Source organism: Melanostigma gelatinosum, assembly GCF_949748355.1.
Source record: "Melanostigma gelatinosum genome assembly, chromosome: 12".
In the NCBI taxonomy this organism is placed as follows: Eukaryota; Metazoa; Chordata; class Actinopteri; order Perciformes; family Zoarcidae; genus Melanostigma; species Melanostigma gelatinosum.
In genome coordinates, this window is record NC_136645.1 from 15,104,030 (window position 1) to 15,119,725 (window position 15,696).

The 15,696-nt window shown below is 40.2% G+C and overlaps 1 protein-coding gene across 1 annotated transcript in view; it reads right to left on the minus strand.

Moving 5' to 3' along the window:
- Window positions 1-1,666: 1,666 nt before the first annotated feature.
- khdrbs2 (KH domain containing, RNA binding, signal transduction associated 2) overlaps window positions 1,667-15,696 on the minus strand; it is a gene marked incomplete at both ends in the record, with an annotated part of 49,847 nt that continues 35,817 nt past the window's right edge. Inside the window, 4 exons of the mRNA XM_079280913.1 lie at window positions 1,667-1,761; window positions 3,290-3,348; window positions 4,140-4,222; window positions 14,464-14,647. Coding sequence (XP_079137039.1) covers window positions 1,667-1,761; window positions 3,290-3,348; window positions 4,140-4,222; window positions 14,464-14,647 — 421 coding nt within the window. The remainder of the gene's footprint in view (window positions 1,762-3,289; window positions 3,349-4,139; window positions 4,223-14,463; window positions 14,648-15,696) is intronic.

Below are 15,696 nucleotides of genomic sequence, written 5' to 3' on the forward strand. Positions count from 1 at the left end.
GTGTCTGTTTAATGATGTACAACGTCACAGAATGGATTAAGGAGAGACATTTATTAGCTTCCAAATAAGAAAGTGATCAAAGAGTCAAGGACAATTGAGCAGGAATATAAATTATTTAGCAAATTAATCATTTGGGACAGGTTTGTGGGCTTTCTTTATGAAACGAGTTAGCTGTTACCTGAAAGCAGATGTTCATGTTAACAAACAATTTATAGCTCCATCGCCTCCTATTTAGAGAGTCTTACACACTGCGTTGAGGTTTATGTTATTTTTATTAAATGCTTTATGTACAAATACAGATTACACACAGGACAAAGCACGCATTAGAAATGACACACTGTACATTGCTGATTGCTTTCAAGCCAAAGAAAAGAATGTGTTTTGCACGTTAACGATCTCACATCTCATATCATTTAAAGTCACAGTATAACTTAGGCTAACTTTAGTCTGTGGTATCAACTCAGTTTTACCGTGAAGTCACCAGAGGTTCATGAAGCAGGCAGTTATGGGGAAACTTGAGGTTCGATTTAGATTTCTGAACATTAAACATTTTTATAGGAATTGTTCAGGTCATTTAGTCACTTTGCATTCATGTCTTCATTTCTGGAAAAGGTTCGGTTTCCATCTGTTGTGTTCAGAGCAGTGTGGTTCTTATAATGATTTTTCTTTTTTTTTTTTTGCAAATCCTGCAACAAATTAAAGCCACGGCTGGAATCAAACAGGAAGAGAAACTTCTGCAAACCAACAATGATCTGCAGACGCTTGAAAATACCAAAAAGGTTATGTTTACACTGTCAGGTATTAGTCTGGACAAGATCCACTTAAACCAGGCTGAGCCCACCACAGCCAGACCAATCCGTGAGCTGCGGAGAAAAGTGATGGAGGTTGAAAAAAATCATTTTAAATTTGAAGTTACATTTGCTCTGCAGCTCTGGCTGGTTAACGATAAGACAATAAGCTGAGCTGGGTTTGTGCGCTGTTTTCTTTTAGGCTTCTAATTTTGAAAAAACTGTCAATACGGGTGCAATCAAGAGTATTTGTCGAACTGCAGGGGCAACTAAAATGTGAAAAATGTGACTTGTTGTTGTTGTCGGCCATGAGATGTCTCACAATGTCGCGACAAAAATACAAGCCTGTTAGGATCACAGTCTGACAACTATGACTCCGTGTTGTGTGTTGCAAAATTAGGACTCTGAGATCTCTAATCTGAGCACCTCGAATGGCAAAAATATTGTACAGGTGTTGGCTAATAAACCTTGATAATCACTGCATTAAAGGCAATGAAATTAAAGTAATTGGTCAACATCCGAGTCATAACTTAGAAGAGAAAATCTGCAGTTTAATGTCAAAAAAAAGAAAAAAAACTGCCGTAATTCTTTGGTGGAATGAAGGACATTTAAACAGCCAATTCTAAGAAAAATCTTCCTGTGCATGGATGAATATGGATGAAAGTTTATTTTCTTTCCCTTTCTAGATTTTAAATGAAGGACTCTGTCCTCAATGAATAAATAATTGGTTAAGTTTGTAGATTTATGGGGTTCATTTTTATTTCAATTTCTAAAGGAGACAAACAAACAAAAAAAGCAGATGTTACAACATTTTATGAGGAATTAAAAAAAATATATATCAAAAGTTTAAAATTGGAGGTCACATATCTGGAGCACCTTCAGTATCTACCATAGGGATGCTTTCTGTAGCCCCCTCTTGTCAGCCGTAAAACTGGGGCTTTGAGGCTGGGACGGGCAGTCGCCCACTCCTCCTCTGCAAAGACAGTTAAACACACATTGTAGGAAGCTGCTGCATCCACCGTGCTGCCACAAAGTCAAACTGTGAGCTGGGGTATCGTATACTTTCCTCTCACAACCCATTTAACCAGAGACAAGAAAATTCAAGCGAGTAAATTCTGTCCCAGGTACTTTCGAGGCTTCTATCCACGGAAAATGAATTTCATAAGCACTTTGCCCTCTGTTGGACCAATACCGAGATCTGACTGTCAGCAGCGCCTTCCTCGGAGCCAAATTACATAAACACGGCCACCTCTGCTGCACGGCACATTGCACTGCTTCCAAATAAGAAAGTGTTTATGGAGCAGAAAATCAAATCATTGCCCCCTTGGTTTTTGGTTTGGTCCGACCTCAACACCCTGGTGCACAATTCATTGTGCTGGAAATGAATGAGCCTGCAAACCCGCTGTGGCAACCGGCTTATTGCCGCTGTCATGTGACAACCTTGTAACTCCACAACATTTTTAGTTGCAATGGAAGCTTTTAATAACCATTTGAGGACATTTACATACTCTTTTGCTTCTCTGACAGCAGTGTTGCGTGCACAGCAGAGGTTACTAAGCCAATAGTAACAGCTTTCCTGGAGGAAGCCCGTGAGGGCACATATCCAAAAGGCAAAACGCTTCTTTTTTTTTACAGCGGGCATCGGCGAGCCCCCTGAGCTTCCACTGGCACATTTACTGTTCGAGTCAAATGCAGCTCGTAGCCAGGAAGGTAGGAGGGGTGATGCATGCAGGAGCGGCCCCCTCGGTGACAATGCTTTGAAGTGGGCTGGAACCACAAGGCGTTTTCCTTTGTCTCTCTGCTTCACAACATCTTTTAAATATCAGCCCTGCAGCAGCAGCAGTGCGGATTGTGTGGCAGAGACTTGGCATGAATTGAAATAAGGTCCAAGGATGTTTCTTTAAAAGTCTGTTTTTTTAAATCATACATTGTGTCTACAGATGTGACTAATTACATTGAACAATAGACTCAAATGACAGTTGCTTTTGTGAAATATTACCGGCTTAATGTCGGGGATTGCACTGGAAAATGTTTTAGCTGACGAGTTGTTATCACACACTGAATGCGTTGCAGATATTGCTTTAGTGACTACACTGATGCGAATAGATATTGTACGACCTAATACTGGACTCTGCTGACAGTCATGATCAAATAACCTACCAATTCATTATTTTTTCGATTATCTGACTAATTGTTTGGTCAGAAAATCATGAAAAATCACAATCACAATTTACTAAAGCACATGGTGACAAATTGCTTTTTTGTCTGACCAACAGTCCAAAACCCAAAGATGTTCAATTAACGATGATGTAAAACTCATCAAATAACCAACTAACTGTTTGAGCTCTAATTGTGTGATGATGACCGTCTTCCTTTTGCTACGTTAGAAGTAGAGAACGAGAAGGGGCGACGACTCGTGGAAAAGAGTGCGACGCGTATTTGGATCGACGTTCAACTCACAAAAACAAAGTTCTGCTTCGTACAGAATAAGCAGTACTTACCATAGTTGTTGTAGGATTCATCACTGGTTCCATGTCTATATTCATAATATTCTGAAATGCTGAATAGACAGAATAACATCAGTCAAAATCCATTTTTGTAAAATGAGGAAAGATGGAGAAATGTTTTGTTTCGGTAAATAGCATTTAAAGTACACATAAGGTTGGCATTATTCTATAATTTCCTTATCATCTACAAATACCGTCTTTAAAAACAGCTCACGAATCTATATTTTTTTAAATATATATATAAGGCGACGTTATTTCCTGAAACAGCTGGGCGGGCGCCTTAGGTTTTAGCAAACATTCCTCAAACGGGTGTAAATCGTGCATTTGTTGGGGACCATGTTCCGCTGTGGATTAATACACATTTGGTGCTCCAGTGACTCTTTACATCAGCAGGACAGTGTAAGTGGGATTAACTACAGTGCTAATGTTGCTCGCTGATGTGTTTTTAATAGTTTTTGGACGACAGTGGAGCTCTCTTAGAGCTATCTTAGCAGAGGACTAAGGTACATCAGATTTCGGTTGTTTTTGTCTCATTGGCTTTGTTCTTCCTGAGTTGTTGACAATAAGAAACCTAAATATCACCAGGCTTATCCTTTATCAAATTATATGTACAAAAGGTACTAATTTATGGTTCAGATTTAATGTTCTGTGTAAACAAAGTAAGTCAAGTGGAGGTCTTAATGTCCTATTAATGAACATATGTCATGCTGAAACGTACAGCTGGTCACAGTGGCCCTTTCACAGGCTGTATTGTAAGTAAACATAGACAGATGGTGATTGGAAAAAACGTGCTTTGTTGTTTATCCACGGTGTGTGTGTGTGTGTGTGTGTGTGGAAACGTTACCTCTTTGACGGATTGCTGTAGTTATCCTCATAGGTTTCGTAACTCTCGTCGTCATATTCCCCACCGTACCCATCATCGTAGCCCTGTGAGAAAACACGCAGTTAGCATTAAAGTCTCCTCATCTCTATCCAGTCTGACTGGTCAGAGGTGAATATAAAACCAATCAATACCTAGCTCCTCAGGCAAAGTCCATTACTTTCTGTCCATAATAAGAGAGGAAACAGGGGGAAAGAAAATCATGTCTAACAGAGAATATTGATTAAGGCTTGCAGGAGAGCATCTCTCACTAGTGGAGCCTAATAGACACCTTCTGAGTCTTAAACCGCAATATGGATCTCGACTGTTGATAAGTAGCCACTCGAGAAACAAACACAAAAAGCCAGCGAGTAACTGCAGTCGTGTTCAATAACGGCAAACAGCATGCAGCAAACACTTTCAAAGACTTTCTGAATGTGTGTATAAATGCTTTGCAGAATGTCTCTCCTCCAACATTGCCTCCTCTTGGCATTGGTTACCACATCTGTGCAGCTGTGGAACAGGTAAAACAGCTATACAGCATATTACACTTGTTTGTATATCTCGAACAAAACACATAGCACTGTTCTTCCCTCCACACACAGACGAAAGATCCTCTGTTGTGTTCGATGGGGAAACTGAGACATTATTAGTATTGCAAACTAATGTAAGTAAGTAAGTGGCAATAAGCTGTCAACATGTCGGTTTATTTTTGTCTGCAGTGTAAATCCTGTTGCAAATATCGGTGTTGAGCCTCAGACTGTTTTTCTCCGCCCCAGTAATCCGGTTCATGAGTTGCATCTGCAGAGGATTCAACAAAGTTATGCAAGTAACCTGGTTTTGGAACAATATCAAGGAAACATTGATAATTGTGGCACGTTCGATCGATTCAGGATCAGCGGCTCTTTCCTATTTATTAGACGCTGAAGTTGCTGCTCCTTTTCATATTTTTTTTATTACTGGTGGACTTGATGGTATAAAAACCACTGGGGACAGCTTGGACATGTTCCTCTCACTTTTCGAAATCCCATTTTGGTCCATGTCACTTTTACAGTTTGAGTTGATTTACTCCTCAAGTCTCTTTTAATAAACAGGCCGATATCGTTTCACTGTCCTGCTGCCAAAACCCAGATCAGGAGAGGAGTTGATATGCTTTCAATTATGACTGTGCACAGCGATTAAGTTTTATGAGCAGGAGCAAGTGCTTTTGGGCGTTAATGCCCTGGCTGGAGTTTTTTAATATACTAAAGAAATAATTGATCCTATGTTTGTTTATTTATAGTTCGTACACTCCTAAAAGTATTCTGGAATTAAGCATAAATCAAAGATACGGCACTAAAGGACACATGCCCCTGATACAGAAAGAGCATTATTCACCATAAACTATTCATCAGGACTCTACCAAGGAAACTACTTTGTTATTGGTCAGTACAGTAATAAAGCAGCAATTTACATTACATTACTAATTTATATCCAATTTTCATACGGCACCCAGCACAATAACCACTTTGATAAGAATGTGTTATTTGCTAGATTTAGGTCAGTAGATGTGTGGAAAACAGCCGGAAAAGACCTCTGAGTTCATTCGGTCCGCACCACTTCTTAAACCAAAGCTACGCTCTTTTGTGGACTGATCTGTCTGAAAAAAAGTGCTCCTTATAATATTCCGATAAATAGTTTATTCATGACAGCAGGGATAGCCGATCTCAGCGGACCAACGGTGCTCGTAAACAGCTTCACCTGAATAACTCCTGAACTTGAGCAGGGCCAAAGTGCAGCTGCAGTCTGCTCTTGTAATTGTTGGATCTTGCTCATTGAAAGACATTTAGTGGGATTTGAAGTGCGTACGTTTCTTTTTCATCATGATCTCATCTCTTCTAATCCTTTCCGAGCTTGCAATTTAAAATCAAGCGCCACCGTGATGCATGCAAGTGCTCACTTTCTCTTAGCGATCGACTACATTTAAAATCGGCAGAATGAAATTTGTTGAAACTGGATTATGCCAGACGTGGTTTCAACAGCGTATTATTTCTGTCTGCCTGTAACAATAGAGTAACACCCTTTTGCTGTTGATGTGGCTGCTTTCGGTCATGTTTGTAACACCAGAGCAGACACATCGGACACAAAGCAAATTACATTCAAGGCACTTGAACACACTCTCCCTCTCCCTTCGGGTAATGCTGAATCCAACAGCTCTGGTTCCTGTGTGGCTTTATTTGTGCGAACATGAATTTGACTAAATTAAAGTTGGGGATTATGTCAGGGATTAAGTTGTTCAGGGAATCCAATACTTCTCATTTCCTTCTCTACAAAGAAAGAGTCAGAAACCTGCGTATCTCAGTAATTGACTGTTTTGTTAGCAATCCCATATGACAAATTGCTCCACACTGGACTGTAAATGTAAAGCGATGGGTGGATTCATTCCAGTCAAATGACTTCTAAAAATAAACCTTCAGTCATGGTAAAGAATTACAGAACTAAAAAGTAATATAAAACTTGAGTTCTTTATAGTATATATTTTTTTACCAATGACCTGTAATAATGCACATGCTTCCTTTAGACGTATAAGAAAAGTCTTCTGGTGTTCTTAGTACATTAGATATGAAAATAAGTGACCCCCCCCTGTCCTGTCACGTGATCCGGCCAAAATCACAACATGGCTTCTCAACAAGCAAGCGGCCGTATACTGTAGAGAGGCGCTGTGATGATCCCGACTCATGATGTAGCAGCGTAGTGCCCAGGTTTACCAAGAGAAAGAAACAATACAAATACCTTTTTTAAGTAGTTTTGATGCAGTTTGTTCGCTGAGTTATTAATAGGTGATGTACGGACTATCCAGGAGGTATACAGCAAGTTGTATTTTCAACTCTATTTTTACATTTTGCAATATATTGCAATATATATGTATCGTATCGTGATATATTGTACGTATCGTATCGTGATATATTGTACGTATCGTATCGTGATATATTGTACGTATCGTAATATATTGTACGTATCGTATCGTGATATATTGTAAGTATCGTGATATATTGTACGTACCGTGATATATTGTACGTATCGTATCGTGATATATTGTACGTATCGTGATATATTGTACGTATCGTATCGTGATATATTGTACGTATCGTGATATATTGTACGTATCGCATCGTGATATATTGTACGTATCGTGATATATTGTACGTATCGTGATATATTGTACGTATCATACCGTGATATATTGTATGTATCGTATCGTGATATATTGTACGTATCGTATCGTGATATATTGTACGTATCGTATCGCGGTATATTGTACGTATCGTATCGTGATATATTGTACGTATCGTATCGTGATATATTGTACGTATCATATCGTGATATATTGTACGTATCGTATTGTGATATATTGTACGTATCGTATCGTGATATATTGTACGTATCGTATCGTGATATATTGTACGCATCGTATCGTGATATATTGTATGTATCGTATCGTGATATATTGTACGTATCGTATTGTGATATATTGTACGTATCGTATCGTGATATATTGTACGTATCGTGATATATTGTACGTATCGTACCGTGCTATATTGTGCGTATTGTATCGTGATATATTGTACGTATCGTGATATATTGTACGTATCGTATGGTGATATATTGTACGTATCGTATGGTGATATATTGTACGTATCGTATGGTGATATATTGTACGTATCGTATGGTGATATATTGTACGTATCGTATCGTGATACATTGTACGTATCGTATCGTGAGGTGCTTGCCAATTCACAGCCCTAATAAATAGTGCATGACTTTTGTAGCAGCACTTTTGGTTTTGCATCTTTTTCTTGGTTTATTTTTGGAAAATTATAATTCAAATGAACTATTATGTAGATGTGTAGGAATGTGTGACGACAAATTAGAGTTGTGGAATTTCCCCATGCCAACCAAACATCTATGTGCAGAGGAAGACAATGAAACTGAAGTACATGCGTGACTGGTTCTAGACGACAGGATTGATATAAACAACACAATGTGTAAATACAAGCTGTGACTATTTGCTGTTTTATTTACTGGTTGAATCGTCTAACAGGGAGAGTACAGATAAGCAATGTTAGGGAGAAGCAAAGCAGTGCAACACATGTTCTGTACAATGAAACCTTAATTCAGCATCAGTTCAAACACGTTCATCACACTCTGACTTATCTCTCTGCTGACCTCAGTATGAGTTTGACCAACAGCACAGACAACAAGGTGCTGTGGTGTAAATAGTCCGGCTACCAATTAATGAGGCTGAAGTCCTCGAGTTTGACTCTCATCTGTAAAAACAATTAACACCGGTCCTTTTTCAACAAGGCAGAGGAAATAAATCAAATGTTAACATAAGGGTGGAGAGTCCTCGCTCAGTGTAATTAGGACAGCGAGAACCTAAAGGCCCTTAGCACTGTGCTTCATTATCAATTGACAACCTGTATGTCCCCTGACAGTGACTGATCTTCTTAGGGAGCTGCCTGTGAATGCCTCTGCACACAGCAGAATGGGGAGGAAAATGAGATTTGCAGCCTTTTGTCTCAGTGAATAGATGCTGCTCTTCACTGCTTACCTGAAAATTCAATCAGCGCGAGCCTTCTGTTGTCGGCTACACGCATACGAGTTTACTTTTGAAGATATTTTCTCAACTCGTGTCATGTTTACATTTGAGAAAAGGCCACGGGTAATAGTATTTCAAGAATAGTGAATTAAACAAAATAATATTTGTCACAGTGGCTCAACAGAGGCTCAAGAACAGACAAGCACTTCTCGGTCTTCAGATGTCATATATTGTAGTTCTTGGTGGGCTTCAGTCCCTGATGATGCGGCTGCCACTATGCATTCTACCGGAGTCTTTCTTCTGTTAAATAATCGAGTGGAAGTGTGTGTCACACATCTATTTTAATAAACAGGAGAGTTCTGCATGGACAATTTCCATAATTAATCTAACAAATGTGAACTCAGCAGTGTATCTGAACCCATTGTTGTAAAGCAATTACAGCAGATGTGCATAAAGGTGGCCTGAGAATCTGCTCTCATTCAAGATATATACAGAAATCTCACGCATCTTTTATGTTCACGAAATAGATGATATGGGGAGAATTTTTCCCCCATTTCAAAAGGGTGTCCTTTTGCTTTTTCCCACAGCAGATAGATTCGATTTTTTGCTTCAAAGCCTCCCAAAGCTCTGTGTTTAATCACATTATGGCATTTCCCGCACTGCCTCGGTATGGTTGCAGGGCTCATGTTTAAAAACCAAGCTATGCGTTTCAATTTTTACCAGCAATTTGTACAATTCATGGTCTTGCTGGCAGGGACAGAATCCTGCATCACGCTCCAGATTCCTCTCTTCTATCATCATACTCCGACATTAAAAGATAAGATTTGAGATGGGATTTGATCTTTGACATTAAACTGGGGCCATGGTCCCAGTCTATACAAAATGCCATCCATCACATCTTTAATCTCCTTCTGCTCTCCCTTTGCACTTTTCTCACTGAGGAACTTATACTGATTACAGTGAAATGTCTCACTGCGCTCAACGCTCAGAGGGGACCAGTTTGCACTCTGGGATGCTTTCACTTCCAGAAGACCAGTTGAACTGCCGTCATATAGAGTTTACATATAGTCCACAGAGCACCGCATTGTTGGGTCTCTGTCTGAAGTACTCCCACACTTTAGAGGATTCTGGGCGAGGTGTGTTAGCTGCAGCTCTGGGGGAATGCACGCCTTGAACTGATTTGTGTAATCAATGACATCGATTTTGTCGGCGAATCGGCCCTGCCCTTCTATGAAGCTCTGTGGCACGGAGGAATAAGATAAATCAGGCTTTGGCTACACAGACGATACTTTTCAGCATTCACTTATTGTTTGTTATGTTTTTTCAATGGGATTTGTTGACAACAACACACAGGTGAAATACCTCCAGCCTTATCCTTTATCATCCGTAATAAAAAAAAAGATCTCAGTCATTTTGTACTTGAATTCTTTCACAGCATTATGTCAAAACAACACCGGGGAGTGCAAATCTGTTTCTGCTTTTGGCGAGGCTGTTTGATATGGTTTCAGAAACTGTTCGACGAGTGAAGTATCGCAGCACTCTGTACACCTGAAAGGCAAAAACCTAACTTGAGTCGTTGCAGAAACAAACTTCACTCCAGGGTGAACATAGTGCTGATGTAGAGGATGTAGCAAGGTGAGATTTGTGTGAGAAAGACAACACCAGATGTTCATGAATTAAAGAGCAACTACAATTACCGCCTCACTGTTGTGTTCCTCCGCCAACCAGTCACATGTCGCCGCTTCATTATTTTAACCTGTTTGACGTTGGTGTGAAATTGTCACAATCTTGAGTTATGTGATTGTGAGTTCATCTCTTTCGTGCAAGTGGACGTGGTTTCTCTGTGTTTGTGTGCATGCATGTAAATGTAGACGGTGTATCGCTGCACATATTTATTCATTTATCGTCTCTGTTATTTCACTTATAACTGTTATGTTCATTTTAGACTAAATGTCTAAATTAAAAGAGAAAACAGGTATTAAGAAAGGTAGTCTTCATCATGTGGTTATCTCTTATATATTACTATATACTATTTATTTATTGAATGACCAGAAAACGAGCTATTTTGTGATGTATATCGTTATCGAGATAGGAATTATATATACTATCTTGCCCAACACTCCTCCAGACGTCTCTGATAGTCGTATCGTGTTAACGATAATGGACCAGACAGACAGACGGACAATCGGAAAACATAATGCCTCTGGCCACGGCTGTCATGGAGGCATAAAAAATGCTACACAATTACCACCAGCTTCCTCATTCTTCCCATTTAAGTTTTAAATCAATACCCCCCTCATTAGATATGATTATGGACGTTCTCACAGTATCACTTCTATGAAACGGACGGACGGTTTGACAGAGTCCATCAATCAAAGGTCTCTGGAGAAATCTACAGGTACACGATACCTTTTTTGTTTGTTTTCCCCCTTACAGACAAATACAGGATGTCGCAACAAAGGGAAATCTATTGCTGCTGATGTCTTATTGTGTTTCAGCAGATTGTACAGCTCATTGATTGAAAAAGGCAAACAAACCAGGACCTTCTGTATGAAGAGGTCGGGCTACATTCTGGAAACATTCTTGAAGATAATTGTGTAATGTAGGAGGAAAAGAAAAAGAAAAAACGAAGCAAAGTGAGATATGAGGGAAGAAAATGTTCAGGACAAACTCATCTTTCCATAATCCCCCAGTCGCTGCGCTCCCACCCTTCTTTCCAACCTCCAATTACAAAGAGAAGAAATGCCTCGCTTTTTACTCCTCAGAAATACACAGGCTCTACATCAGAACTCAATTTGGTTTGATAATGAGACTGCGCTTGTGCATTTCCCCATGCAGACGGCCCAATCTTCAATTGCCAGCACACACGGGGGCTTTGCTTAGCAGGAAGGCTCTGAGGAAATAGACTGGTAAAAGCGTTGCCTTCTTTCATTTGGATGAAACTTAGAGCTCACCGTGTGTAGTCTTTTCAAAATGACCTTGAGATATTCTCAAAATCTGAGGACAAGCACACTTTTAACTGGAGCCTTGAGTATTTCTTTGTGCGGATCCCCAGCACTATTTCAAGTGATGTGAACAAAGATTTCATAGACCACTGGTCAAGGTAATCCCTACTCCTCCTCAAAGAATATTCTCTTTGTTTGCATGTAAATGGATTCACAGTGCAGAGCTTCACGTGTCAGACACATGACTTTGTTTGTATGACACTCCACTTCAAGGTAACTTATAGTGATGTTGTAAAGCACATGTTTATGCTAAATATAGATATATCTTTTTTTATAGGTTTTAACCAACTATAAAAGCACATTTACTTTCCTGCAGTTGTCACTTTGTAGGCAGCCGTTTTATTTCACCACAGAATGAACAGCTACTGGCTGCGAGCAGGCGCTGATTTAATAGCTCATTCCAGGCACTGACATCTGCTGCTGTTACACTTTCAATGCACAAGTGACCAAATTCACATCGCGCCAAAACATGTTTGCTTTTCACTTGTCCTGTAGAGATGACTTCCTGACATCAGAATGTCAATGCTTTCTGGCATCAACCCTTTTGTTTTAGACTGTCGGTTCTTTTTTGTTTTACTGGACGTTTTACCACAGGTAAGGTGACATTTACATTAACTGCATTACATACATCTCTACGCCTCGCAGATACTGTGAATACTTTTTAAAAACAGCTCAAAACCCACCATTTTAGGCTGGCGTTTGAGTAAAAACCCATGTCCGAGATCTGCTCTTAAAATATGTTTTCAATTTTTCTTTTATTTAATTTTTTATTATTTTCTATTTTTATTTATTTTTTATTTTTCTCTGTGTATGTAATTTATTGACCATAGGGTCACATTGTGTTTTTTATGCTTTTAAACTTCTGCTCTGTTAAGCACTTTGTGATGTTATGTCTGTGAAAAGCGCTCTATAAATTAATTTCATTCATTCATTCATTCATTGTGTTTGCCAACATGAAACAAGATGAAATAAGCAACAGACATTGAAATCACCATATGCTATGAAATATGCAATGAGTTTGGAAAAATGAGTTTGCAACATTCCAGATGCACAGCAGTTAGAAATAGCAGCTACCAGAGCAAGTGATGGAGAGATTTGTCACAGTAAATACAGCCGAAAGCTGATACATCTCGCACATCTCGTACGTCCCAGCCCTCAATACAGTCTGACCTGAACTCAGATCTGTCTGTACAGTGAAAGATGCTTCGCTTACAGCTTGTTGAAGACAGGGAAAGCTAGCTGTGTTTGGGACTAAAGTGGCACAGGTAAAAAAGAAAGTTCTTGAGACAAAACACGCCTCTTTAAAGGCAGCAAAGATACTTCAAGGACTGAGAGAGTTAAATGAAAAAAGGGAATCATTGGATGATGCTGTGTGTGCATATTTTAAATCCTTGAAAGCCTGAGCTGACTTCAATTTTGAACAGAAATTGTGTCTCTTTACACAACTCCAATGGATTTTAAATGAAGCACTCAATATGTGGTTGAAATGTAGACTTTCAGCTTTAATTCAATGGAGAAAAAAAATCACAATAACCGTTTAGGAATTACAGCCATTTTTAATAGCCCCCCACATTTTCAGAGGCTCAAAAGTAATTGGACAAACTAACATAATTGTGAATATCATCATTATTTTTAATACTTGGAGGAAAATCATTTGCAGTCAATGACTGCCTGAAGCCTGGCACCCACAGACATCACCAAACGCAGAGTTTCCTCCTTTGAGATGCTTTGCCAGACCTTTTACCCTCAGCCTCCTTCAACTGATACCTGTTTGTGGGTCTGTCTGCCTTCAGTAAGTGAAAAGCATGCTCACTTGGGTTGAGATCAGGTGACTGACTTGGCCATTGAAGAATATTCCATTCCTTTGCCTTGAGAAGCTCTTGGGTTGTGTTCACAGTCTGTTTTAGGTTGTTATCCATCTGCACTGTGAAGCTCCATCCAATCAGTTTTGAAGCATTAGGCTGGATCTGAGCAGATAGTTTAGCCCTACACACCTCAGAACTCATCCTGCTGCTTCTATTAGCTGTGACAACACCAGTTCATTGGTGAGATGTGTTTGTTTCAGATCATGAGCCATTCCTTTCCCTCTCCACACTTTTTTCTTCCCATCATTCTGGTACAAGTTCATCTTGGTTTCATCTGTCCGAAGAATCTTTTTCCAAAACGGATCAGGCTTTTTTAGATGTTTTCTGGCAAAGTCTAATCGGGCTAATACCTGACTGTGTCTTTGGTTTAAAGAAGAAGAGAAAATGATCCCTACATTGTGATTTCTTTCCACCACAACATGCAACTACATTAGACTCCATACTAACTTACCAACAAATGATGAAGATAATATATTCTTATCACCGTTTAAAGGTACGGTGTGCAGGATTTGGCGGCATCTAGCGCTGTGGTAGAGGCCACGTTCATATTATATTACATTTTTTGCTAATAGATCCCCCAAAATGCTACACTGGCCCTTTAAATCAAGCAAGTTGATTAAAAGCCGATATAAATGGAAATCAAGGGTGGCTTGGATCCAAAATCATTATTAAAAAGTTTGGTATGCTTTTAATACTAATTAAATGAAATATATATTTCATTTAATAATTTTTCAAACACATGTCCCTGAACGCCCTACCTCTCCGTGTAAAGCAAGACTCCTCCAGATCACACGGAAGGGGTTCAAGTAAAATTATTATCAGCCATACTCTTCACTGTGTGCAAAGAGGATTGGACTCACATATTCGTCGTATGATTCATGTGTGACGGCTAACAGCGGGGGCCTGTATCCCGCGCTCCCCGCTGCCCCCCTGGCCCTCGGGGCTTGCACCTCCCTCGTTAAAACAGCCACGGGAAGTTTGCTGTGCGTCGCTGCCGCTGTCCCCCGAGGGGCGGCTGCACTCCTTCCTGTGCCTCTGTGGCCCCTGGTAAAGCAAACAAGCAGACAAACATGCCGTCAGTTCGCCTTACTAATCTCACTCCACACCACGTCTCGAGCTGCAGTGATTTCAGAGGAAAAAAGTGGAGTGAAGACATTAAGAAATCTGTTAAGTCCCGCTTATCGCTGCATATGAGCAGGCTGCCTCGGTCGCTGGTTGTCATACAGTGAAACACAAGATAAGCATGACCTCTGCTGGCACCGAGGTGGATCTTGTAATGATCAGAGGGCTCAAGAGTGTCACTTTGTGTCTTTGTCAGCTCTGCAAACATGCCTGTGGGACTGCACGCTGTGTGGTTCTTTCAACAACACGACGGAGCAGTGCCGAGCATGTGTTTGTCCAAAATTACACCTCCATCTGCCTGAAGCTGCAGAATACACTCAGGTTGTAGTAGAGAGACATTAAAGGCCGAAGGACACATGGACAGGCTTGAGGAATTTAAGGTGGATTGTTTCTTTTATGGAGGTGTGACTGTCCAGTAGCAGAACCACATGAACACCACAGGGTTTGAAGGGTGGATTTAGCATCGCAAAGCCGTCTATTGTCTGCTAACTTAGCATTTTAACAGCAGCATGATGTAGGTGGGCTAGGATACCCTTTCTTCCTCTGGCACATCCTTCACTAGGTAGCAGCCCATTGTGATCCAGAAACACAGACACTGAAAGGGGAATTACTGGTGCATATTTCTCATGGAGATTTACAATAATCGCTTGTAGTTGCACCACAAGGGGAAAATCTAGGTGGAGAAGTGGTGGTGGTGCCTTTAAATTGTGAGCGTCCCATGTTAGTTCAGGATTTAGCTCATCCATATGTGCTGCCTGAATTAGGCCAGGCATGCAGGCAAAACTGTGCCTGCATGGTTACTCCTGAGGGACCGCCACGTCTCAGGTAGATTACGGACAGTTTGCTCTAGAAACGGACTTAAAAGGAGTCTGTACGAGGCCCGCGTTTCACACGAGCAGCTGCATGCATGGCTAAGCCAATCAAACGCTCTAACAGTATACGTGTTTCTGTAGCTGGTCCTGCCTGCATCC